This window comes from Delphinapterus leucas, chromosome 20 (assembly GCF_059928025.1).
Source record: "Delphinapterus leucas isolate spDelLeu-1000000601 "Yukka" chromosome 20, BTC_Dleu_Yukka2, whole genome shotgun sequence".
Lineage (NCBI taxonomy): Eukaryota > Metazoa > Chordata > Mammalia > Artiodactyla > Monodontidae > Delphinapterus > Delphinapterus leucas.
The window spans coordinates 33,593,633-33,618,100 of NC_143148.1; the positions used below are offsets into that span (position 1 = coordinate 33,593,633).

Below are 24,468 nucleotides of genomic sequence, written 5' to 3' on the forward strand. Positions count from 1 at the left end.
TTAGAACTTTCTTCCTGACTTGCAGGTGACCGCCTTCGCCCTATATTCTCACATGACAGAGAGAACAAGCTCTGATGTCTCTCCCTGTTCTTATAAGGGCACTAATCTCATCATGAGAGTCCTACCCTCATGACCTCACAAAGAGCCCCATTTCCAAACATCCTCACATTAGGGGTTAGAGCTTCAACATTTTGGTACATACAGCATCCCACAGCATCTGTCTTCTGCTTTGCTGTCTCCTACCCAAGTAGACTGAATGATGGGGGGAGTAACAAGCTAGTAGGAATTTCCAGTCTCTTCTTGTGTACCTTCCTCTGGGCCCTTTCTGCACCTCTCTAATTCTTTTACCTCGACATCCTGTCAAGTTCCCTGCAGTAGCTATTCCAAATTTCATTCCATTCTCTCCTTTATAGGATCTGTCTTATACTCAGAAGACTACTTTAATTCTTAATTTACTGAGATGACACAGGCTGTGTAGCAAGGGCCCCCTCAATGCTCTTCCCCTCTGTCTCAGGAGGAGGTGTCACTCCTTGCTAAGGCAAACTCCTCGTCATCTCCTCTGATTACTCTTCTTCTGCCCCCTAAATGTTGTCCCCTGCCAAGTTCTATTTTAGGGCTTCTCTGTATAAGCTGCTGCCACCTGGGAATTCCCTGGCGGTCCAGTGGTTAGGACTCTGTGCTTCCACTGCAGGGGGCATGGGTTGGATCCCTGGTTGGGGAACTAAGATCCCACAAGCCACACGGCTCGGCCAAAAAAAAAAAAGCTGCTGCCACCTTTTTGAAGCCCACTCTAACCTCTCTCTAGGCTGTTTAGGGGACTTTGGTAATTCTTTATTGAATGTTCAACCTATGAGATGCACACTGCCAGGCACTGGAGATGCAGAGATGAAGAACTCATACCTACTCACTGCAGCTACACAGAACTGTAGATGATATCAATACATTAAAGAGCATTGTATCTTCTTGCAGTTTCAGAAGTGCATGATCCAGACTTGGGGTGTGGAAGGGAAAGGGTATAAACCTATTGTTCAAGTATACTTTGCTAAAGTGTACGTTCATCCCTCGGTATCCATGGGATACCTGCTCCCCACCAAAACCTGTGAATGCCCAAGTCCCTTATGTGAAATGGTGTAGTATTTGCATATGACCTACACATGTCCTCCCATATAATTTAAATTATTTCTAGATTACTTATAATACCTGATACAATGTTTAATGCTATGTAAATAGTTGTAAATACAATGTAAATGCTATATAAATAGCTGCTGGGCATACAGCAAATTTGCTTTTTTGGAACTTTATGGAATTTTTTTTTTTTTGATCTTCAGTTGGTTGAATACACGGATTCAAAACCCTTGGATACGGAGGACCGACTGTACTTTTATTCTTCCATAAATGTACAGACTTCATTCTTTTAAAAAACGTTACTGTATTCCTATGTTTGTATATTTAATCCGGTCTCTGTCAATGGGCAAGTAGTTTTATCTTCTGCTACAGACTGCTGCAGTGAACGTCCCTGTAGATGTATCTTTGCTTACAACTGGAAGTACTTCTGCAGTATGAATTCCTAGAAGTGTTATGGTTGAGTCAAGCGCGTGTGCATGTTTTGCCAAATCGCCCTCCAAATGGTTGAACCTGGTGCCCTTTAGAGAAGGGGGCGGGGTGGAAAAAACTTTGGGCCTCCGAGCAGCAGGTGGCGCTCTGAGCGCCTCTCCGCCGAAGCGGCAAGGCCGCGCCGACCGACTTCCGGTGGCGGCGTTGGCGCAGGCGCAGTACAGCCGACGCTGGAGGCCGCGAGAGTGGTGGGGCGCGATGCCGTATGCCAACCAGCCTACCGTGCGGATCACGGAGCTCACCGACGAGAATGTCAAGTTCATCATCGAGAATACGGACCTGGCGTAAGGCTGCTGAGGGAAGAGGCTGGCGGCTCTGGAGAGCCGCGGGCCCCAGCCTAGGTGGGGCGGGGGTCATCTTTCCAGACCTGGGCTTTCGCTTTGGGAACCGTGGGTCGCGGGGCCGGCCTGTCGAGGCTGCGGTGCCCGCCTGTCGAGGCTGCGGTGCCCACACGCTGCTTGGTTTTCATTCCTCAGGGTGGCAAATTCTATCCGGAGGGTCTTCATCGCTGAGGTGCCCATAATAGGTAAGCGACCCCCACCTTGTTGCCAGGGCCACCAGGTCTCCCCCCCAACCCTCCCCATACCTTGGCGCTCCTGCCTCCAGCGAGGTAATCTCTGTGCATTGTGTTCAGTGAGTGTCTACTACCGGTAGATGTGAATCTGTTCCGTCAACTGTATTTAGGGAGCATATAAGCACCAGGCAGTGGTGCTAGGCACTGGGAACGCAGAGCTGTAAAATACAGGGTTCTTGCCCTCCAAAGGCTCACAGTGAAGTTGCAGGGGAAAGATGAATTCACAGACAACCCAAATGCAAGACAGACTTTTGGATCAGTTAAGGAGAAGCATAGCTACAGGGCCCTTGGTGCCTAGAAGAGGGAGAATCTGTTTCTGCTTTGGTTCCAGCCATTCCGCACTAGGCGTTCTACACGTTTACAGATACACTACAACTATCTTCTGAGTGTCAGCTCAGAGAGTTTGGGTTATAGTTGCTGCATCAAGCGTGCAGACTCCTAAGGAAATAAGCAGGCCAAATGCTTGGTAAAGAAGAGAACGTTATAGTTTTTCCACCATTACCACCCCCAGAGACTTTTTCAACTCAGAGCTTGGAGGGCTGGTCCTCCTTCTCTGCCTGATCACTCCATGTCCCGGGGCCTTAGTTCCATCACGAGTAAAATGGGGGACTTGTGCTTTAGGATGCAGCCCTGACATTCTAAGTGCCACTTTTCCCACAAATAATATTGAGCACCTGCTGCATTCCAGGCCCCAGCTAGGAATACAGAAGTTAAGACATCTGAAGACCCTGCCCCAAGGGATTTTTGAAGCATGAGGTAGAGACAAGACACGCAAATATAACACAAGGCAAAATATGACAGGTGTCTTAAGAGAAGTCTGGACAGAGCTCTGGGAGGGAGGAGCTTACAGGGACAGAGTGTTCGTCTCTGTATCATGGAGGGCAGGCAAGGCTTGGTTTATAGGAGGCTCAGGATTTTTAGCTGCACAGGAGAGGTTAAGGGCATGCTGGTGGGAGGAAAGACACAGAGGCAGAAAAGCATGGCTCATGGTCCTTATTTGGCTTGGGTTGAGGAAGCAACAGGAAGCGTAGGACAAAGCAGGTTGGGGCTAGGTCATGTCTGGTCCTCTTCTGACCTCCGTACCCAGTGTCCATGCCCCTCATTGGGCAGTTGGGCTGCAGTGCCATTTGATTAATGAATCTAATTGTTTATGTGCGGATGTTTATTTATGAATGAATGAGTGAATGTGTGTGTAAGTCAGGCGTGCGTGACAGGTACAGTTCTTACCGTCCTACTAGCTCATTGCTGGTAGGGATTGGGTTGTATACTTAGTATGCCTCGCTCATTAAAGGATTCTGTAAGCATTAGTTGGTTGAGTGATAATAAAGTACTAACTTGAGTAATCTGAGTAATTTGGTCACTATATCATAAAATGAGATGTGGACCATAAGTCTGTGTTACTTCTGTGAGGTTTGTCTGACTTTCAAGTGCTCTTGGATTTGGTGTTGGCATGAATAGCAGATTTAAGTGCTTCCCACAGAAATAATCAGCTCAAAGAAACACGTTCCCACTCCCGTGGTATTCTCTAATAAGTCAGTGTTTTTTCGGTGGTACAGGGAACTCTCTGCATCAGATCCACCTGAGCAGGGAAGCAGGGTGTGGTGTGTGTGCTTCTTGTTAAAATGCAGCTTCCTGGTCCCCACTCCAGAGCTGTGGAATCAGAGTCTCTGGCAGCCTGGCCAGGCCTCTGCAATTTCATAAGCATTAGATGATTTTTAAATCTGGAGAACCGTTGCTCTTAAGTCTTTAGGTGAATATGGTGGCTAAACTGCATGTCTCCTTTTCTGCTTCATTCTTTAGCAATTGACTGGGTTCAGATTGATGCCAATTCCTCAGTCCTTCACGATGAGTTCATTGCTCACAGGCTTGGTGAGTGCTGGGTTTGGAGAGTTAAAGGGAGGGGGCTGTGCCTGTGTCAGAGGAGGAAGCCCCCTCACTTCCAGGGGGACTTCTGGGTTCTTCTTTTGGCTTGGCCCCTTGGCCTTCTTTAATGTGCTTTTCTGTCTTCCAGGATTAATTCCCCTCACGAGTGACGACATTGTGGACAAGCTGCAGTACTCCCGGGTATGCTGTGTGCTTGGGTGGAAGGTCGGGAGTGGGGGGAGGCAGGGAACCTTAGTTCTTACAGGGATTTTTCCCGACATCTTGCTTTCAGCTTTTAGAAAGACAATGTGGAGATGTTGTCTAGAGCCCAAAGCAGGCATTGATTGGTCTTTGGTTCTGATGGGACCTCAGATTGATTAGTCTCAAGGGGCATTGGGGAGTCTCATCAGCCAGCCACATAAGAGGGGGCATACTCCTGGATGCCCATCTATACGGAACGGGTGGGGCTGTTCCTCTTCAGACTCTGCTTTCCAGAGCATCTCTTCTCAGGGACAGGGGCCTAGGAGGCTAAAGGAAGTCGACAGAGGTTAGGGGGTGAGGAGAAGGAGCAGAGGGAGTGAGAGCTGTCCCACCGAGCAGCACCTGAGTGACTGGGGTGCTGGTGTCTGCAGGTCTGTGCCTCACCCCGTAAGTTCTGCTAGTTCAACACGGCTCCCTGCCTCTAGGGCCAGGTTTGCACTTCCATGACACGTTAACAGACTTAAAACTAGGGAGAGTGTAGGACAGGATTAGGTTACCTGCATCCTTTCAGCAGAGCTGCATTAGGTAACAGCTTGAGACTATTCCTTCTTGATGGCTGTAGGTGATCCTGAATCAGCCCATTTTCTAATATTCCCGAGGGCATGTCATTTTTATGGTGGCTAATTTGATATATTTTGTAAATTTATATGTGTTTTTTAAAAGAACTGTTCAAGCACACAGCAAAGTGTGGAGCTAATATAACAAATAGGCATGCTCCCACCAAACCGGTTGTCACATTTTAACATTTCAGCATTTTGCTTCACATCTCCAGAGTCTGTTTTTAAGAAATAAAACATCACATATATTGGTGAAGACAGTTGTACAACCAATTGAAGACCAGTCAGTATCTTATATAAAGATATGCATCCCCCGTGACCTAACAGTTCCTTCCATTAAATTTGTTTCTAGTATTGCATTTACTGAACAAAGATGGTATGCATTTTTTTGGTTTTTTTTTTTCTGAAAATCTTCAGAAAAGTGAAAAGTAGAATAAATACTCATTGTCTTTTCACCTGTAATTTCCAGTTGTTGATATTTTGCTATATTTGCTTTGTGTTTCATATAGATGTGATTTTTGCTGAACCATCTGAAAGAACGTTGCAGAAATCATGACATTTCTCCCCCGAGCTACATCAGCATGCATGTCCTAAAAATAAGGATATTTTCCTACATAGCCACACTTATCATGCCTAGGAAAATTAGCCGTGATTTGTACTATCTATCTACAGTCTAAATTCAGATTTTCCTAGTTATCCTCAAAATGTCCTTAACTGTTTTGTTTGGCTGCACCATGTGGCTTGCGGGATCTTAGTTCCCTGACCAGGGATTGAACCCACGGCCTTGGCAGTGAAAGTGAGGAGTCCTAAGCACTGGACCGCCAGGGAATTCTCCTTGTTTTTTGTTTGTGGGTCTGTCATTCATGCATTGCATTCAGTTGTTACACCTCTTTAGTCTCTTGATCTCTTGAACAGACTCCTCCCTTTTCATTATTTTTTTTTTGAGGTTAAGTACCTTTTCATATTTTTGTCTTCCATTACATTTGCTTCTTTAATTTCATATTTGTGAGTGATTCAGTCTCAAGGGTCTAGGTTGCCTTCCTGTCTCACCTGTGTATGATTGCAGACTATCCAGGTATGGCCTCTAGATCTTCCTCATTGTCTTGAAAACATCGAAAATAGGTTGGATTTTCCTCACTGGCGTGAGGGGGAGAACAGTTTGCTTGATTACATTCTAGTTAACTCTCGTCTTGCCTGAAGTTAAACGGTAGCAGCTAATCTCTAATACGGGAGTGTTTCAAGAGTCAGTTTAAAGAATGGCAAACGTGAGAATTATTGAAGCCAAGTGATGCTTACATTGTGGCAGTCTCTTACACTCTTCGCTGCTTTTGTGAAAAAATTTCCGTATGAAATTTTTAAAGAAAAGGTCAGTAGTCTGGAATTTAAAATGTACTTTTTTCTATTGTTCCCTGGATTGTTTTATTTTAAATGGTAATTGCATTCCCAGGCTAGTCCACTTAGCTCAGGGGACGCTGAACTATGCAGTGTGAAAGCCTCTTCCTTCTTACCGCCTTGGTTCTCTGAGGAAGAGCGCTCCGAGGCCAGGGTGAGATGTTAGTGTGTCTCCCAGCGGCGGCCTGGCAGCGAGGGGTGGGAAGGACACGTGGACGCCAGCGTATAGGCGGTCTCTGAGCTGGGACGCGCCTGCCCTTGAGCAGCCTGAGTGGTGTGCAGATGGACACAGCCCACGAGAGCCTGGAGGCTGTGATCCACCCTCTCCCAGATGAAGAACCTTAAGGAACAGGGTATTAGAAGCGGGGAGCCAAGCCAGGATTCGCCGTCTCTCCGCAGACTCACTCCTGCCTCTCTTCCTGCCTCAGGACTGTACGTGTGAAGAATTCTGCCCCGAGTGCTCGGTGGAGTTCACCCTCGACGTGCGGTGCAACGAAGACCAGACGCGTCACGTCACGTCTCGAGACCTCATCTCCAACAGCCCCCGGGTCATTCCGGTCAGGAACGCCCTCCCTACCCAGGACCTTTGCTCTCCTGGCTCCAAGTGGGCCAGATTGGGGTGGATTCTTATAAGACACCGACGTTCTCTGTGTTACCTTCTGCCTTAACCTAAGCTTGATGCCTAGAAGTGCTAATAATTCTGGACTCTTGCCAGTGTGGGCAGAAGCATTGGTGCTGTGGGCCCTGTCCACTAAGGACCCTTTTAAAGGCCATGGTACTGTTTTGACTGGGGAGGTTGTCACAAAGCCATGAGGTAGGGGTTAGAGGCCAGTAACCAGCAGAGACTGGGTCCTAGTAGGCACTTCTACCACCTCCTCCTCAGGTATCCTTTTCTCGGCTCGGCAGGTTGCGGTCTGGAGGTGCCGGAAGGTGGGTGCCAGAAGGGGTGCGTGGGGAGATGCGCAGCAGCCAATAAGTGCCTCTGTCTGGGCCCCTACAGGTGACATCCCGGAGCCGAGATAATGACCCCAACGACTACGTGGAGCAGGATGGTAAGGGCCCGAGGGGCGGACACCAGACCCAGGCTTTTGCGCTGCCCAGCTTTTCAGTGGCGCTGCAGGTCGGACCGCGGAGAGCCGTGCCTCTGCTGGCCCTCGACTGACTCACATCTCCCCACAGACATTCTCATCGTCAAGCTGAGAAAGGGCCAGGAGCTGAGGCTTCGAGCCTACGCCAAAAAGGGCTTTGGCAAGGAACACGCCAAGTGGAACCCGACTGCAGGCGTGGCTTTTGAATACGATCCCGACAATGCCCTGAGGCACACGGTGTACCCCAAGCCGGAGGAGTGGTATGTTCCTGCTGGGAGTGAAGGCAGGCAGGGTGGGCGGGTGTGGAAATGGCTCCTGGTGACCGAGATGGGGCAGCCTCACTATGAGACACAGGTGCCCTCAAAGCGGCAGTAGCAACCTGTGATCTGTTTGACCTCAGGCCGAAGAGTGAGTACTCAGAGCTGGACGAGGATGAGCCGCAGGCGCCCTACGACCCCAATGGGAAGCCGGAGAGGTAAGAGCCCGGTCTGGCACTTGAAGGTAACGTGTGTAAGGACGTACAGTTCTGATGCAGCCTCTGAGTTAGGGAGGCCCTTTCCCGCCCATCCCAGTTCCCCTCAGCTGAGGAGGGGCTGGTAACTGCTGAACCACCGTATGTGCACATCCAGGCAGATTATCATCCCACTTTGGTCGCTGGGGGGAAGGGGGGCCCTCCAGTTATCCAGACTGTTCCTAGTCTGATTTTTCAGCTCCCAAAGAAAGATCAACCTAGGATCAAACCTAGGGCCCCAAAGTGACCAGAGCCTTCTAGTGACGAACATGAAAATGCTGGAGCAGGTGACGTGCTTACTTACCGTTCTCTTTCCCCCAGTGTAGAATACATCCATACACAGGTGTTTTCAGATATTGTTCTGAGGTAGCCGTGGCCTCCTCGAGGTCCTGCAAAGTGCCCTGGGACCACTGTTTGTAAGAGGTTGGATGGAGGTCAACCCTGGGGCAAGGTCGAGTTCATGGGGAGAAAGGAGTCAGGACCCAGGAGGGAGGCAGGCCTGTGGCCATAGCTCACGAGAGCCTCATGGAGGGCTCTCACCAGACTCTTGCCTCTCAGGTTTTACTACAACGTGGAGTCCTGTGGCTCTCTGCGCCCTGAAACCATTGTCCTGTCAGCCCTGTCTGGATTAAAGAAGAAGCTGAGTGATTTACAGACCCAGTTAAGCCACGAGATCCAGAGTGACGTCCTGACCATAAACTAGCTGCAGCTCACCTGTCTCAGCAGAACAGCAGTTGAACCTTAGGGCTCTCCTGAGACTGCAGATCTTGGCTCCTGGGGACTGGACAGCTGTTGCTCAAGCTTCCTGGCAAGTCTTCAGTACCAATTAGAAAGGTGGCAGCGGGGAAGGGTAGGTCCATCCCAGCCTTGCGCAGTCACAGATTACCAGGGCCAGCACTGCTGTTGGAGGCAGGACGGTCCCTTCCCAGACATTTAGCGTCCCCGGCCCTGCCTGCTGATGGGCAGTAGTGCTGCCCGGAACATCCCTTCTGCCCTGTATCTCTGTGTGCCTCAGGGGGCCACGGCATTCCCCTGTTGAGAACCACTGAGGTGAACTCTCAACTTCTGGGTATTTCAGTTCTTCAAATCCTTTCTGTTCACAAGTTGGAATGTTCACTGTTGCACCTTAGGCTTCTGTGTTAGCGCTGAATCTAGGACCCTACTCAGGCTCCTGCCAGCCCTTCCAGTCCCTGCCCCGGCCAGTCTATTGGTTCTTCACTCAAATTCCCAAGTGTCCCTAATTTGAGAATCCTGTGAGAGTAGTGTTAGGCCCAGGCTATCCCCCTCTTCCCGCCAGTAAGCCTTGTATTTTGTTCTCTACCCATGAGTTTTGAACGTCACCAACAATGGCCAGGCTATTTAATTTGTGGGGGAGGGCAAGGGCCTTCATGGAGGTCTGGCCTTGACCACTTAGCCCTATAGGTAGGAACATACCCAAAGCAGTTCATTAGGCAGCCAGGCAGGAGAAGCCTGGAGAAAACCAGAGATCTAGTACAAAAAGGAAGGGTTATTTATTAACAGTAGTTGGCTTTTAAAGTTTTTATTTTTGGCAATAAAGAGCAAAACGTACGTAATCGCCTTCATGCGTCATCGTGCCACTAACCAAGCCAGCCAGCTCTGCCTCCCCTCCGTGGCCTTTGGGCTCCCTTCTTCAGGCTAGCTTATTCCTCTAGGTGGTCATTCCCTGGGTCAGGGTCAGAGCTGAGCGGGCTGTGGCCACCTCCCGGGCTCCAGTGCTCTGTCGGAGGGGGGCCTCTTGCTTTATCATCCTCCTGCCACGACTTGAATAATGGTTATTTACAAGAAGGTCTGTTCCCTCAAATCAGAACCCTAAAATATTAAAAACAACCCAACACACACGCAACCAAAGGTTTGATGTGAGTAAAAAGATAGCCCTTCTGCACGGTCGTCAGTAAATACCAGCACTAGAAAATCAGTTGCTTTAATTGCATTTCAGCAGGGAGCCTCAGCACCATGTGGAGGAGGAATTGGGGAGGTCTCTGACCGGCTTCTGAGTACTTTGGCTGCCGGAGGGAGGCCAGACAGGGCAGAGGGGCTCCCTCTGTGGGAGCACTGCCCACGCCGGTCACTGAGAGCGGGCAGCAGGGCGCTTCCCCACTCCCCCTCACCGCAGTCCTCCTGTGCGGCCGGCCTGGCCCGAGGGCAGGAAAGAGCCCGGCACTGGCTGTCCTCCCTGGGCACTGGCTGTCCTCCCTGGGCGAGGTCACCAGCACCCCCCACCCCCAGGGCGTCTCCTCAGCCTGCTAAGCACGAAGGAGTCTGGGCAGAAACCATTTTCAAGCCAGATTTTTCACCTGAGGTGTCAACCAGACGTCACCTCTGCTGAAAACTCCAAGTGCAAGGCTACCAAGTGGCACAGTGTAAGTTCGGATCCTTCCTGTGCCACTCTAGGCCCAGAGGGACTGAGAAGCCACCTGCTGTCTCCGCCCCTGGGCTGCTTGGGAAAAGCCAGCAGCCAGCGCGGCAGCTGGGAGTGTGGAGTGTCTCCCTCCTCTGGCCCTGGCAGCTCAGGTCCTGGCAGCAGGAGGGCTGGTACCATGGGGGACAGGGAAACCGCTGCCCTCACATTCAAAGCAGCCTTGACTGTGGCCTGGTCATGGGATTAAAAACTGTGTATGTGGTGGCAGGGAGGGTCAGAGGGGGAATCTTATTAATACAGAATACATAATAAGCCATATATATTAAAATCATTAACAGTATATAGTCCCATGGTAGCTCCAGCCCCTCACACATGCTCAGGTGGCATGGCCAGCCCTTTGCCTTGGTCCAGTCTCACCCTCGGGGGCAAAGAAGGGACCGCTTGCTCCCTTTCCCCAGGCTCTTGGCCCACAGCCCCTCCATGCCATCCACGACGTGCTGCAGGCAGCCCCAGTGGTCATCTGTGTGCCAGCTCTGCCGTCACTGGGAAGGGGCCTTGGCCTCACTGCTGCCCCCCTGGCTGGGCTTTGGCTTTAGCAGGATGAATCTGTTGAGGAGGTCCGTTTCTGAGCTGGCCTGGGCCGTCCCATACCCCTCACCTGTGGACACAGAGGCAGGCTGAGGCCTTGGGCCCGGGACAGAAGGCCCATGCCCAACATGCCTTGTCCTCCACAGAGCCTCCTGGCCGGTGCGGTGGGGCCCAGCAGTGACTCACCGGCATAGCTGGAGGCCTCAGCAATGTTCTGGGAACCTGTGATGTGGTGCCAGTAGGCACTGCGGGGCAGCATGGTAGTGGGCGTGCAGGGGTATGAGTAATGTTCCGTGCCCTTGTTCAGCAGCTGTGGGGCAGAGAAGGGTCAGTGGCTAAGCCCAGAGCAGCCAGCCCAAGACCCTGCCTGCCTCTCCCGGACACACCAGCTGGAGACAGCTGCCACTCTCCCGGCCCCCGGCCCGCCCGCCCGCCAGCCTTCCCCTACCCTGGACTGAGACACGCACTGCCTCACCCTCACGTTCTTCTCCATTTCCAGCAGGACCCTCTTGTGCTGCTCAGCGATGGCCAGGGTGGCACTGTGGACCCGCTGGTAAATCTGTTCCCCTTCCTGCGTCTGGAAGGTGTAGAGCCCTTCCCCAGCGTCACACATCCTGGGGACACAAGTAGCACCGAGAGCCACGTGGTGGGTATGCCCCATGTGTGTGCACATGCACAGGCTCCCGTCTGGGAACAGGCAGGGCTGTCATCTGAGGGTCTGACCCCCCAGCTCAAACATGCTGAACATTTTCTATGTGCCAGGTGGGGGTCTAAATGCTTTACAAGGATTAATCCATTCCATTTTCCCCACCACCCCACTCTGGTCTGTGTGCTACTACAGTTTCCTCGTTATTATAATTTTTCTCAAGCCATTTTACAGATGAGGAAACTGAGGCATTCAGAAGGTAACGACGAAAGTTACACAGTGGATTATACAGAATTTGAGTCTAGGCAAGCTGCTCCAGGGTTCAAGCTATACCCAGTCCTTACCATAACCCAATCTATGAGGTTAGGTACTTTTATTATCCCCTATTTGACAGAGGAGGAAACTGAGACTCGGGTCCACAATCACAGAGCTAGTCAATGCCAGTGCCAGCATCTGATCAGAGCCTGAGCAGTCTGACTTGGTAAACAGCTTCACTTGACCTACCTGCTGTGAGTCTCAATTTCTTCATCTGTAAAATGGGTTCCCCTTCAGCATGCTATGCTGATAAATAACTTAAGCTTCCAGCACAGTGCCCGACACAAGTGAATGGCAGCTGCCATCATGACCACGGTTGGACGGCGGGGAGGTGAGTGGGTCCTACCGGCCAGCCTCGAAGGTAAAGCGTGTGGCGTCCCGGCCATAGCGGCGCAGTGAGCAGAGGGGCCACGAGACGAGCTTCACGCGGGGGTTGTGTATGTCCCAGAGGTAGATGTTCTCGTGGGTGATCTGCAGCTTGCACTCGCCATACACATCCAGGTTGGGGCAGGGCAGCAGGAAGACGTTGAAGCGATCTGGATGGGAGTGGACAAGTGGGCCTGGAGCTTTGTGGGGGGCCTGGGGGGGTCTTCCTCTCACCCCCACCCCGTGCCAGCACCAGGCCTCACCTGTCTGCTCGCACTGCACTCCTGGGGCCAGGAGGTCCGGCTCTCCCAGACTGATGTCGTTGAGCCTCGACCCCAGGCACTCCACAGAGAGAGTCTTGTACCACTCCTCTGCCTCCAGCTCTGGAGAAGACAGTCCCTCTTCGTGCTGCCAGCTCAGGGGCCCGCAGCAACCCACCCCATCTGCTTCAGCCGGAGTTATCCCACCCCGCCAGGCAGAGAGGGCAAGGCCAGTGGGTTCTGCGTGCCTGCCCCACCTCATCCTGGGGCTGCTCCCTCAAAGGTGCCCTCCACCCACACATCATACCCAGGCAGGGCAAGCCTTTGCTCTGCCTCCTACCAACTGGACCTTGACCAGCCCACAGCCTGCAGCCGCATCCCCTCACCTGAGTCGCAGGTGAAGGTACGTGCCGAGTCGTCGGTGAATATGATGGCCACTGCCTGTCTCTTGGTCTCCTTGGGGAGCCGTGTGACACACTTGACGTTGCTGATCTCTGTCACCTGGAACAGCATCCACAAGGTACTCGGCCAGGTTGAAGCACCTCCCTCTGCATCCCCCACGGCTCTGCCACCCCCAGGAGGGTCCTCTTGGCCCTCAGGACTCTGAACAAATCCTCACTGCTTACAGGTTGGGAGAGCTAGGGCCCGGGCCCCCTAACCTTGGGGCAGCCTCGGAGGCACACTGACTTCTCATCTGGATACTTCTCCAGCCGCTGGGGCCCCTTGCTGGAGGATTTCCGGAACACCAGCCAGCACCTCCGGTAGATCTGTGGGACAAGATGGCAGGGGGATCAGACCCTGGACCACTCCCAAAGCAGCCGGTGACCCTGGAGTTACCCCTGCCTACCACAGCGGGCAGTGCCGCACAGCCTTCCAGGGAGCTCAGGCCCAAGAGATCTGGGGACAGCTGACACCAGCATGACACCCTGCCCTGGGGAAGAGGACCCTCCCCGAAATTGAAAAGTCAGTCATTTCTTGGCTGGCTCTGAAAGGCTGTTCCATAAAGGGTGCTCCTGAGTTACTGTTTACTATGAGCTCAGCTCTGGGTTTAACGTAAGTAGCCAACATTTGTGGAGTGCTTCCTATTTGTACTTTTTGTTATTAGCACTCTTCACATTTAATCTCAGGGTCACTCTTGAGGTCGCTTCTATTATCATCTCCACTTTATTAGACAGGGAATGAGGCACCCCAAAATTGAGTAACAGCTAATGAATGGTAGAGCTGGTATTTAAAACAGGCTGCCTAGAACCAGGGCTGTCCTGGGAGCCCGCTGCGCTAAGGTTCTGCCCAGGGCCGCAGGAGCACCTGCCACGACAGAGGCAGTGCTGCGGGGACAGGGATTAGGCCCTTGCCCGGTCCCAGCCTGCACAGCACCGTGGCCCTTGTTCTTAGAGCCGGGGGAGGGCTCTTGATGTGGGTAACACCCCCTCTTGTCTCTAGGACCTTTCATTAACCCTCTCTTTTCATTCTCTGACCAACCCTGGAGTGTAGGGAATCAGGGTTAGTTCCCTGTTCCAGCTGGGAAACCAGAGGCTCTCAGAGGTCAAGGGGCAGAGCCAAGAAACTGGGGTTACCCCAGAGCACGGTGCCTTCCCGGGCAAGGTTCCCTCCTTGTCCCAACCACTGCCCGTACCTAAATCCACCCCAATTCTCTGTAGCTTCACGGACTCCATCCAAGAGGCAAGAGCCAGGGAGCAGGAAGCCAACCACTCTCCGGGGCTAAGGGGCAAGCTGGCTTGTCAGACAACCCCCCACAAAGGGGTGGCCCTAGCCACCTGCCTGGGCTGCTGACTCTTCCTCCCATGGCCCCCTCCCTCCCACCTTAGGCTCTCTTCCAGCCCAAAGTCTGGCTGGGATGTACCTCCTCTTTCAGCAAGCACTCCAGAAGCCTGGCAGAGCCATTCCCCGGGAATCTCCAGTGCTCCTCTCACTGGCAAACAGTGGGGAGACTGAGGGGCCCAGAGCAGAGGAGGCGAAGGGGCCTCTGGGCCACAGGCTCAAGCCCCCTCCCCTTCTCTGCCCTGCTGTGTGGGTACCAGGTCCTCGGCAGGCAGGATCCCGGGGTGCAGTGGGCTCAGGCAGTCCCCATCCCAAGAAGCTACTCACAACCAGGCTATTTCTGGCCCCTGAGACTAGGAGACATGTCTGTCCCTGCCCCCATGACCCTGGCTCAGCCCCTGGTCTATCCACCTAAACCCCAGCAGGCCTCAGCTCTCAGCTGGGGAGCTCCTTTAGGGCAGAGACTATATCTTATTCTCAGAATCCTCACATCCCAGTCGCTTCGTTAACAGACCTCTGCTGAACAAGTGAATGATAATATGAAGGGACCGTGAATGAATGGATGGATTGATGGATGAATGCACGAATGCTGCCGACCCAGATATGCCCTGCCAGGATGGGCTCCATGCCGTCTGCAGAGGCAGGGGCAGAAGTCCTGGGGGCCTGAGCACTCCGGTTGCCTGGTTACAGGACACACACACACACACACACACACACACACGCAGCACGCACACGCAGCACGCACACACAGAGCCCCAGGGAGCCACTGCGCTCAAGAGCCCTCCTTCCCCACTTCTCATAGGTCTTTGATCAGCGCTTCGGAAACACTCTGCCAGAGCTCTGCCTTGGGAGGAAAGCCCTGGCAGGTAGGACGATCTGCTCCTGATCTCTTCCAGCCCTTACCGCCTCGCCTCTGTGGGCTGAGGCAAGAATGGCTGCCCCGGGACAAGAGCAGCTGGGTGGCCGCAGCCCCTCACAGCAGGTCTGCAGGGGGATGCCGGGTTCCCTGAGTGCGGGCGATTCCAGACTGGGCCTGGCCACGCCCCAGCCCCTAAACCCTCCCCCTGACTGTGCCCACCATGGGTTCCCAGGCCTGCCCCTGGAACAGGCCTGGTTCTGAGCCCAAGCGGCCACCCCAAGTGGCTTGCCTTCCTGGGAAGCTCTGCTCTGGACAGGGTCGCAGCCCAGCTGGCCCCTGGGGACCTGACAGGTCTGGGCCCTCAGGAACGAGTCACCACACTAGAACCTGGGCCCCCACCCCCTTGCCTCCCCACCTCAGCCTTAGTTCTTCTCCTTGTTCTGTGCGCAAAGTGGGCTCCATCCTTCTCTCAGGGCAAGAACAAGGTGGCCGATGGCCACCACGGCCCAGGTTGGGATACAGTCCAAATCCAGTTAAGACCCCAAACATGCCCACCAGCTAAGCGGCCGCCTCCTGCCGGGACAGAAGAGCCTCCCGCAGGGGCCCTGGGGGTTGAGGGCACAGGAGGGGAAGGAGGTGCAGGAACCGCCCTGCTCCAAGGCCAGTCCTGCTCTGTCTGGTTCGCAGGCAGGGAAGCTGAGTATCAGAGCCCTGCTCCTCCCCCACCCTACTCAGCTGAACCAGGAAGCCTTGAGCGGTCGGATCCCCCCACCCCATCAAGGCCATGGGGGAGGGGGGAACGGAAGGGCAGGGGACCCAGGTAAAACACAAGACTTGGGCCACCTCAGTCGTCAGGGTTTCCTTTCTACCGGGGAGACCCCTCACTGGAGGAGGGAGGAGGGTCCGGGAATAAAGACCGCTCTCGGGACAATCTCACCAAGATTATTAAATTGGTCCCCGGGGCCCCTGCTCATGCCTTTTGGGCGGTTTCCAGCAGTACGGGATGGGAGAGGGTGCACACCCAGCAGAGGTGTGTCTGAGGCCTCATCTCCACAGGCCCTCCAAGCCCCCAGCCACCTCCAACACCTGGGAGGAAAGCAGCCTGTCCCAGTGCCACGGGCCATCCAGCCCAGCCAGGTTCTCTCTCATAAGCCACGTAAACACTGGCTTCTGCACCCCTCCCACCACTGCCCTCCCCCCAGCAACCAACCACTCTTCTTCTCAAATGCTTTTTTTAACTGGAAAAGCAACCACCAAAGATAAATAAGTAAACGCCTGTACACAGAAAGCAATGGGAAGCAGGGGAGATGAGGTACTTAAAAGCAAAGAGGCCAGGAGAGGGGAGGAAGGAAACGAGGAGGTGATGGCAAGGGGAAGTGAGAAGCCGGTCTCAGCTCGGACACAGCCCGGCATTTCCAGCCGCTGCCCTGGCGACAACTTCAACAATAGCAGGGGAGCCGCCTGCCCATCGGCTGCCACCGCTGGCCCAGCCGCTGGGATGCCAGCCAGCCAGCCCGGCTGGGGCGGGAGCTGCAGCAGGCAGAGCCGGGCCCAGGCACATGCTGGGCAGCCCGCTGGCCAGAAGCCTCGAGACCAGCAATGCACGATGCTGGGCCACAGGCGGGCAGCCGCACACCCCGGACACGCCACCAGGCGCCAGACCAAGTTCCTTGGCAGGGCCCCCTGGAGGTGGCTCACCCCGAGCTTCCTGCTCTTCATCTTCACGTAGCCCTGCTTGACAATGTCGTTGAAATTGGTCGCCATGGTTTCTCCACCGTCTTTGAGGCTCTGGCCGGCCCAGGCGAGGGGAGGGATGCCCAGGTGGCCTCGGTTTCCCGGCTCCTCTGATCACCTGTTCGAGATACTCCGTCGGGGCTGCCTCAGCATTGTTCTAGCAGCTCTTTCGCCCGGAGCCTGCTGGAAGTAAAACTGACAGGGAGATTACACAGTGACATCTTTCTCTTCCCCTGGCTGTCTCGCTCTTTCTTCCTTCCTCTTCCCACACTCCTCCCTCCCTTCCTCCCTCAGCCCGCCCTTCTTCCTTCCCTTCCCTCCCCACCCCAGGACGACAGAACCATTCAGGAAAACCGAGGTGGAGGCAGCTACGAGGAAAATGGTCCAGCCCAGTCCCCTCCCTCACGGCTGGGGCTGGCGGTTAACCCCTTCCTGGGAGGACTGGCTCCGGCTCCCGCTGTGGAGGTGCGGGCAGAGGAAAGGAGCTGCTGTCGGGCCCTATCTCCTGCTACAACTTAGGGGTAGACTTAGAGCAAGCCCCCCTCCTGTGCACAGGAGGCTCCACGAGGGAAAGCCTTCCCAGAGATGGGGCTCTTGGGAGATGGCACAGATTCTGGGACCCACGCTCCCCGAGGTTAGACAACTTGCCTTGTCAGTCTCAGCAGACCCCCCAGTCCCTCTGCCCCACCCCGTTCTATACCTGGTTCTCCTCAGCTCCAGGCAAGAGGCTGAGAATCGTCACCTCAAGCCCACTCAGGCCCTGCTCTCTGCCCCTGGAACTCTTCAGCAGCTCGTCTGGGTGCTGCTTCCTGGGTGGGAGGACAGAGTCCAGTGGGGCGGGCTCTCAGATAAGCCTGAGGAATGTGCTGGGCAGGCTGGAGGTGGCCACTGTGGAAGCAGTCACCTCGCCCTGGCGCTGGGAAGGTCAGGCTGGTCTGTTAGGGCACTGGGTCTGGCCAGAACTTGCGGTGCCCCACATCCTGAGCACAGGCAGGAGTTAATTACATGGAGAACTAGCAATCACCTGGGCTTGGGGCAGAGGACAAAGCTGGACCACACTGAGGGGCACCAAGGGGCAGCCAATATGCATCGGGAAAAGGGGTGCCGTCAGGCGCTCTCAGAATCAGGCAGATTACCAGATAACGAAGACTCAGACTTAGGGGGGAGGTGTCTCAGTGATGACCCAGTCCAACATCCATTCTACATCATTTTACAGTTGGGGAAAAGAAAGCTGCCCAGAGGGGATAAGCAGCACAGCCAAGGTCACACAGCAAGCCCATGGTTCAGCCAGGGACAAATAAGTTCCAGAGTGGGTGATGGAGGCAGGCCTGCGGGTGGAATGCCCTGCCACATGGCTCTGGCGGCCTGCCATCACCTAAGCCTTCTCTGCCATCCAGGCTCAGAGGCAGGGCTGTGCCAGCAACATGGCCCCCCGTGTCTCCAGGATTGCTGGGTGGGAACGGAGCAGTATTTCTGGGGTCAGCTGGGCATCTGTGCTGCCAGGACAGGGCCCTGGGGCAAGCATCCTGCTGGAGCTGCCAGCAGCTTGGCATTAATTAATCTTCTGGAGGCCTGTCGAGTCCCTAACAAGGAATAGATGTGACTACCCCAGTGAGCACACGAAAACAGGCAGAGGGACAGACGGTAGTGCTCCCTATGCCCCTTGTACCCCAAGAGCCTCTTCAGCACCCCTCAGTGGCCTCCCTGCCCATCCACTCGCTCTCTCCCAGCTCCCTGGGGGCCAAGACCCTTCCACACCTAAGTGGTCTGCTTTCCTCCTATAAGGTCTAGCGTGGGGTACCCTCCCTAGTACTGACCCCCAACATCCTTGCCATACCTGGGTGCTGGCACTCAAAGAAGAGTAGGTTTTCCCAGCTCTGCCTCCACCACCTGGGGCTGCCTTGTCCCCACAGCGAGGACCAGCTCCGTAAAAGCCCCCTCCAAGATGCCAGCTGGCTGGCTACTGGCTGAGGGTCCACAGCGTGGAAGGCCCCTTTCAGAACACACCTACAGCAAGGCCCCTGGGTTCATCCAAGGCAGCCATAGATGTGGCCCAGCCAGGAACATGAATCGAACTGGCAGGTGGTCCTGCTTAAGCCACTTAACTCCTCAGCGCCTCAATTTCCCCATCAGTTAAAAAAAAAATGAGGATAAATCCACCTATTTTAAATGAGGAAATGAATCTATGAGGCACCTGCCTGCCCACGTTGGACCCAGAGCTTCTGCCTTGAAAACCCCAAGGGCTGTTTTTATTGCGAGAGCTGCTGCCCAGCCGAGGGCTGTGAAAGCACCCTAACTCAGCCTTCCACCTGCCCAGTGCAGGCCTGCTCCTTCCTGGCTCCACCAGTTACCTTCTCAGCAGCACCCCTTGAGTGACTGCCATCACCAAGCTCTCAGGAGCACCTGTGCCATGTCTGTCCACAGTCCCACACCCCATGCCCTAGAAATAAACCCACAGAGACAAACCACTGGGAAGAGCAACCTTCCAGGGGAAGCCTGGGTGTCAAAGGGCCTGGCAGCCCACACCGGCCTGGAGTCACAGGTGGTGCTGACCTTACTCAGTCCCTAATGAATATGCAAGAGCAAGACCCACGCTGGGGCCCAAAGTGGTAGAGCAAAGGGGAGTTGGGGAGGAGGGAGAGAGGGGGAAGAGCCAATAGGTAGACTCACAAATTTGATGGGCAATGGGGACAAGGTGAGAGGGGGCACCCAGAGCCAACCCATGCCCCAAAGGGACTGCAGTGTGTTAAGCAACGGCAATGGCCCCGGGCTGAGCCTGTGCGGACCCAGTGAGGCATCAAGGCACGGAGAGCAGCTGAGCCCCAATGAGGCATCAAGGCACGGGGAGCAGCTGAGCTCAGCAGGCCAGGAACTGGGAAGGCAGCCCCCGCCCTGCTGCACCTGGGGCCACTTTCCCCATCACTCCTGAACAACCACCAGCTCTGCTTCTCAGGAGCCTAGAGCAGGGGAAAAGGCCCCGCTAACTGGAGAGGGCCTGGGGTCTCAGGTGTGCAAGGTTAGCTCTGAGCACCCAGAGGGGCTACGCAGGACGCCTAGCAGCCCCCTCAGCACTGCGGTAGGGAGCAGGGACCCCCGTTCCTCCTCCCAACCCGGCATCGAAGCAGCTGCTCAACCAGAGATCGTCCCCGCCCTGGACCAGGCCACCGCTGGCTCCTCCAGAAAGAGGAGGAGCCCCCCTCTCCCAGGAAGGGCAGGTGTCCTGTGCGGAGGGGGCATGAGACTCCCTGGTGCCCAGCAGAGGGGTGGGGAGCGGCCCCCTGCTCACCTGCCCAATGTGGCAGCCGTCTAACACCCCTCCCTGCACCTCGATTCTGCCTGGAGGCTTTGGCTCCAGAACAAACGCTACCCACTGCTGTTGGCAACCAGTGACTGAGCGGGAGCGGCTGCCTGCCTGGCTGGGCCTCCCCACCCCATGACAGATCGGATCTTATCGGGGCTTCAGGGACAGCCCTACCTGGACACTTGGACACCGTCTCACTGACGGCTCGCTGTCTCCACCCCCCGCAAAGATCCCATTGGCGGGATTCTCTCTGGCGTGAGGGTCATTTCCCATCCCCTGCCTGGTCCTCCCTACCCCTGTGTGATTATTATCGGGGGCCAGGAGGAGGTCATCCCCTCCCCAGACGGCCCCACCCCTGACCTCCACCTATGCAAATCCCCACAAGCAACCACCACCTGAAACACTGCAGGTCCCAAGACGGGTGGCGAAGACAGATCAAAAACCAACGGGGTGGGGGTGGGGTTCACTGGTGGCGCAGTGGTTAAGAATCCGCCTGCCAATGCTGGGGACACGGGTTCGAGCCCTGGTCCGGGAAGATCACACATGCTGTGGAGCAAATAAGCCCATGAGCCACAATTACTGAGCCTGCGCTCTAGAGCCCACGAGCCACAACTACTGAAGCCCATGCGCCTAGAGCCCGTGCTCCACAACAAGAGAAGCCACCGCAATGAGAAGCCCGCGCACCGCAACGAAGAGTAGCCCCCGCTCACCGCAACTAGAGAAAGCCGCACACAGCAACGAAGACCCAATGCACCCAAAAATAAATAATTAATTATTTAAAAAAAAACGAACTGGGCAGAGAAGACTGGCGGGAGGAGAGGACATCTGAACAGCCCTCCAGTTAGGAAAGTGGTGCTGTGTCTCCACACCACTGCCACTCCGCTCTCTCCAGGTTGCCTGCCCACCCGTCCAGCCTCATCTCCCCCGGGGTTGGCCTTCTTTCTGTTCTTCAACATGCCTAACTCCTACCCACGCAGGATCACTGCACTTGCTGTTCCCTGCCTAAAACTCTATTCCCTCAGATGGTCCAAGGTTCATTCTACTGCATCATTCAGGTCTCAGCTCAAAGACCGTCACTTCAGAGAGGTCTTCACAGACCATGCTGGCCAAAGGAGCTCCCCAATCAGCCTCTATCGCAACACCCAGTTTCACTGTCCCCCTATATCACTATAGGGTTTGCCTCTTCATCTGCTGATGTGCTCCTCGGCCACTCCCTGTCTCCTTCACCGCACTAGAATGTCAGCTTCCCGATGGCTAGGCCGTGTCTGTCTAGTTAATGGCTCCATCCCAGCACCTAGAATGGTGCCTAGAGGGGCGTAGGTGCTCGGTATTTGGGGACTGAAAACATAATTATTTCCAGGACTTGTTCTCCTCATCCTTTCTCCCACCACCATCAATATCCACCTGGTCAGACCCAGCTCAACTTCCAGAGATGTGTGAGCAGCAGTGGGTTCCCATCTCCCTGGGCCCCAGACCCACAGTTTGGTTCAAAGCTGATCCGGGGAGGAGACAGCACTGCTGACACTGTGTCCAGGCCTGGCCAGGTGGCCCCACCTTGGCCTCGGTTGTTGGATGAGGTCATGCCCAGCTCTGCTGCCCTGCCTGAGAGGGAAGAGCTAGAAGTAGCCAGTGCCCAGGCTCAGAGGGGCAGGCAACTGGGCGGGAGGGGGCACAGCTCCTGAGACCCATCCCAGGTGGGGGACAGGAATGGCCTGCACGGGAGCCACATCCCCTAAAAGGGGTAAGAAAGGAATCTGCACTAAATAAATAAGCCCATCCTCGAACTGCTGCTGTGAATCCTGCCAGGCTTGTCACTGCCCTTGACTCTCAGCCCCCTACACCTGAAACGCTCCATCCAAGTCTCCTGGCAACTGCCACGCACCCACGGCTGGGGACAGGGAGACTGCACAGAGGCCCTGCTCTACCCACATCACCCAGGTGCCCAGGCTCCGCTCGTGCCCCTCTGCAGTGACAGAAAGCATTTAACTGGAAGCAGGGCTTTGGGTGTCCTGGGAGAGAAAGTGGACAGGACCCCAGGACCAGGGAAGAAGAATCAAAGAAAGGGGGCAGCTGGCTCCTCCTTTAAGTTGTAGGGTAGGAACCATTTGCAGATAAGGTGGGCAGTAGGGGGACAGATGGAGAAAGTGTTGGAATTTGGGGGTGGGGTTTGAGAGAGCAAGAGGCCATGGGAGCAGGAAGGGTGGGAGAAGGATGGGGGCTGTGATGCGCTGGGTTATGCCCCTTCGGGATGGCAGGCCCAGGGCCGGGGAGTACAGGGGCCTGGGCTCCTCCGATGAGTGAGTGTGGGGTAGGCGTGAGGTCAGGCCCCGACCTGGGCTCCCCTGGAGAGGAGAGCTGGGGATAGGTGGAGCTCAGGGGTTAGTTTTCAGGGGCCGGGGCTGGCTTTTGGAGGTGGACCCCTGTGGCCCCCCACAGGGTAGGAAGGTCCCACGGGCTTGGAGAGTTCTCAGGCTGGAGTAGCCGAGGGTCTCGAGAGTTCCGGCGCGGCCTAAGGTCCCCTCCCCACCTCGCGCCCCCCTAGTTACCTGGGCGCCGCGGCCCCTGCTGGGGGCGCTGGCTCGGCGGGCGGCGGGCCAGACTCATGCCCGCGTCACGGCGGGGCCGGCGGGGGCGGCGGCGGCGGCGGCGGCGGCGGCGGCGGCGGCGGCGGCGGAGCCCGGCGCCCGGCGCCGGGTGGGGACTGCGAGGGAAGCGCAGCCGCCCAGCTCGGCTCGGTCTGGGACTTGGCGGCGCTGCCCAGCAGCCCGGCTACAGCCACTCCGCCCCGCCCCGCCCCGCCCCGCCCCTACGGCGCGGCACTCCCACCCCGGGCGGCCCGCCCCCGCCGTATTCCTCCGAGCCGAGGGACAATCACTTCCGTCCCGGCTTCCTTTCCCTCCCCGTCCCCCAACCAACCCCCGTCCCCACCCCCAGCTCGCCTCCGCGGCCCCTTCAGGCAGCCCTCGGTACCCCGGCTCAGCCTCACCGCCCCTGCCTGGGCCCCAGATTCCAATCTCACTTCGCCTCTCAGCCCCTGAAAGCTGAACACGACATCAGCTCCCAGCCTCCAGATCTCAACCACCACCCCGACAACTTCTACAGGAATCATACACACATCCACTGCCCCCCTATCCCCTACAGGACTTCCGGGGCCGTCCACAGCCTAGCCAGGACCCCCAGTGACCTCCTTATCGCCCCACCCACCCCCGCACAATCCTGAAGCTTCGTGCGCGCCTCTCTCCTAGCCTGTCAGCTCCCCTAGCAGTCTGCCAGCCTCTCCTTCCTCCCCGGCCTCCTCACCGCCCTCAAAACACCCAGTACTCCCATCCTATCTCCCCCCCCTCCCCGCCCCCGAGACTTTGCCCTCAAGTGCCAGCCCCGTTGCCCTCCATCACCTCCCAGCACACACACTCTCCTCACTGCCCCTCAGTCCTGCGCAGGTGTCCTGTCATGGCCCTGCTGGAATCACAAACCACAGGCCTCCCCAGCTGTGCCAGGCAGAGATGAGGACTTTGCCTAGGGCCTCCCCACAGGAGGGACTGTGTCACCCTACTGGTTTTCTTGTCTGCACCCTTCTACACCAGTGGTTTGCAAAGTGAAGGGTCAGCATCAGCATCACTTTGAAACTTGTTAGAAATGCAAATTCCCTGCCCCAGCCCAGACCTGCAAAATCAGAATCTCTAGTGGTGCCCAGAAATCTGCGTTTTAACAAGCCCCTACGTGATTCTAATGCACCCTAACCACTCCTTTACACCAAATATACAAAACTCAACAAAAGGCCACACCTAAACAACTGAAATCCTAAAAAATGAAAATGCCTCCCAGTCCAACCCTTGTCCAGGTTTCCTCAAAGGAAACCCCACTCTAGAGAAGCTTCCTCCAAGCTATCTAGGGCCCAAGGACCACAGCACTCACCCGTGGAGTCCATGCCCCTGCCTCCTAGACACTGGGCCTCAGCCTGGCCTAGTCTTGCCCACGGAACTTCTTAGGCGGCTGTTTCTCTTCCCCTGAATATTTCCCAGAGAGGTCACTGTCATGCCGGTGGCCACCAAGGGAGCCCCAGGGACTCCCAGCAGCCTCTGCCGTGGGCCTGAGCTAACCAGTCTTACGCGGCCAGGGGAGGAGGTGGCCGTGCTCGACCTGTCCCTGCCAGCCAAGCTGGCCTGGGTCTTGACCTCCTGACCTCCCCCATGCATCTTCCAAATTTGAGCCCACCTGCTTTGCTTCAAACCACAGCTCATAAAGCCCCCAGCACTTGATCCATCACAGCAAAGTCTTTTCACCACCGGTAACCTTTGGAGGAGTTTTGGCCAACAGCAAGCACCAAAAGAGTGTTCATAATAAAAAATCATCTTGTCTAGAGTGGGGTTTCTGAAACTT

General features: G+C 55.5%; 2 protein-coding genes and 1 long non-coding RNA gene across 3 annotated transcripts; 2 read left to right on the forward strand and 1 right to left on the reverse strand.

The window, feature by feature from the left end:
• The first annotated feature begins 1,751 nt into the window (after nucleotides 1–1,751).
• POLR2C (RNA polymerase II subunit C) lies at nucleotides 1,752–9,429 on the forward strand. Its single transcript, XM_022555947.2, has 9 exons — nucleotides 1,752–1,898; nucleotides 2,091–2,140; nucleotides 3,989–4,057; nucleotides 4,200–4,252; nucleotides 6,690–6,818; nucleotides 7,262–7,313; nucleotides 7,441–7,609; nucleotides 7,750–7,824; nucleotides 8,419–9,429. Exons 1-9 carry the CDS (start codon nucleotides 1,813–1,815, stop codon nucleotides 8,561–8,563), a joined length of 828 nt encoding a protein of 275 aa, XP_022411655.1. The 5' UTR covers nucleotides 1,752–1,812; the 3' UTR covers nucleotides 8,564–9,429.
• DOK4 (docking protein 4) lies at nucleotides 9,385–22,757 on the reverse strand. The gene is made up of 10 exons (XM_089903137.1): nucleotides 22,635–22,757; nucleotides 17,488–17,596; nucleotides 16,752–16,982; nucleotides 13,075–13,182; nucleotides 12,802–12,916; nucleotides 12,419–12,538; nucleotides 12,136–12,325; nucleotides 11,304–11,442; nucleotides 11,015–11,138; nucleotides 9,385–10,898 (listed from the first exon to the last, which is right to left on the reverse strand). Exons 3-10 carry the CDS (start codon nucleotides 16,815–16,817, stop codon nucleotides 10,780–10,782), a joined length of 981 nt encoding a protein of 326 aa, XP_089759263.1. The 5' UTR covers nucleotides 16,818–16,982; nucleotides 17,488–17,596; nucleotides 22,635–22,757; the 3' UTR covers nucleotides 9,385–10,779.
• LOC149744674 (uncharacterized) lies at nucleotides 12,826–16,758 on the forward strand. The gene is made up of 3 exons (XR_016390988.1): nucleotides 12,826–12,935; nucleotides 13,044–13,468; nucleotides 14,997–16,758. It is a non-coding gene; the product is annotated as an uncharacterized LOC149744674 (long non-coding RNA).
• Nucleotides 22,758–24,468: the final 1,711 nt, after the last annotated feature.

Excerpts from the sequence above, each read along its gene's own strand:
- POLR2C (XM_022555947.2), top strand. The coding sequence starts at position 1,813 with ATGCCGTATGCCAACCAGCCTACCGTGCGGATCACGGAGCTCACCGAC. Across the intron at positions 7,314-7,440 it reads CGACTACGTGGAGCAGGATG|ACATTCTCATCGTCAAGCTG; the intron begins GTAAGGGCCCGA and ends ATCTCCCCACAG. Across the intron at positions 7,610-7,749 it reads TACCCCAAGCCGGAGGAGTG|GCCGAAGAGTGAGTACTCAG; the intron begins GTATGTTCCTGC and ends GTTTGACCTCAG.
- DOK4 (XM_089903137.1), bottom strand. The coding sequence starts at position 16,817 with ATGGCGACCAATTTCAACGACATTGTCAAGCAGGGCTACGTGAAGATG. Across the intron at positions 13,183-16,751 it reads TGAAGAGCAGGAAGCTCGGG|ATCTACCGGAGGTGCTGGCT; the intron begins GTGAGCCACCTC and ends CTTGTCCCACAG. Across the intron at positions 11,139-11,303 it reads AAATGGAGAAGAACGTGAGG|CTGCTGAACAAGGGCACGGA; the intron begins GTGAGGCAGTGC and ends TCTGCCCCACAG.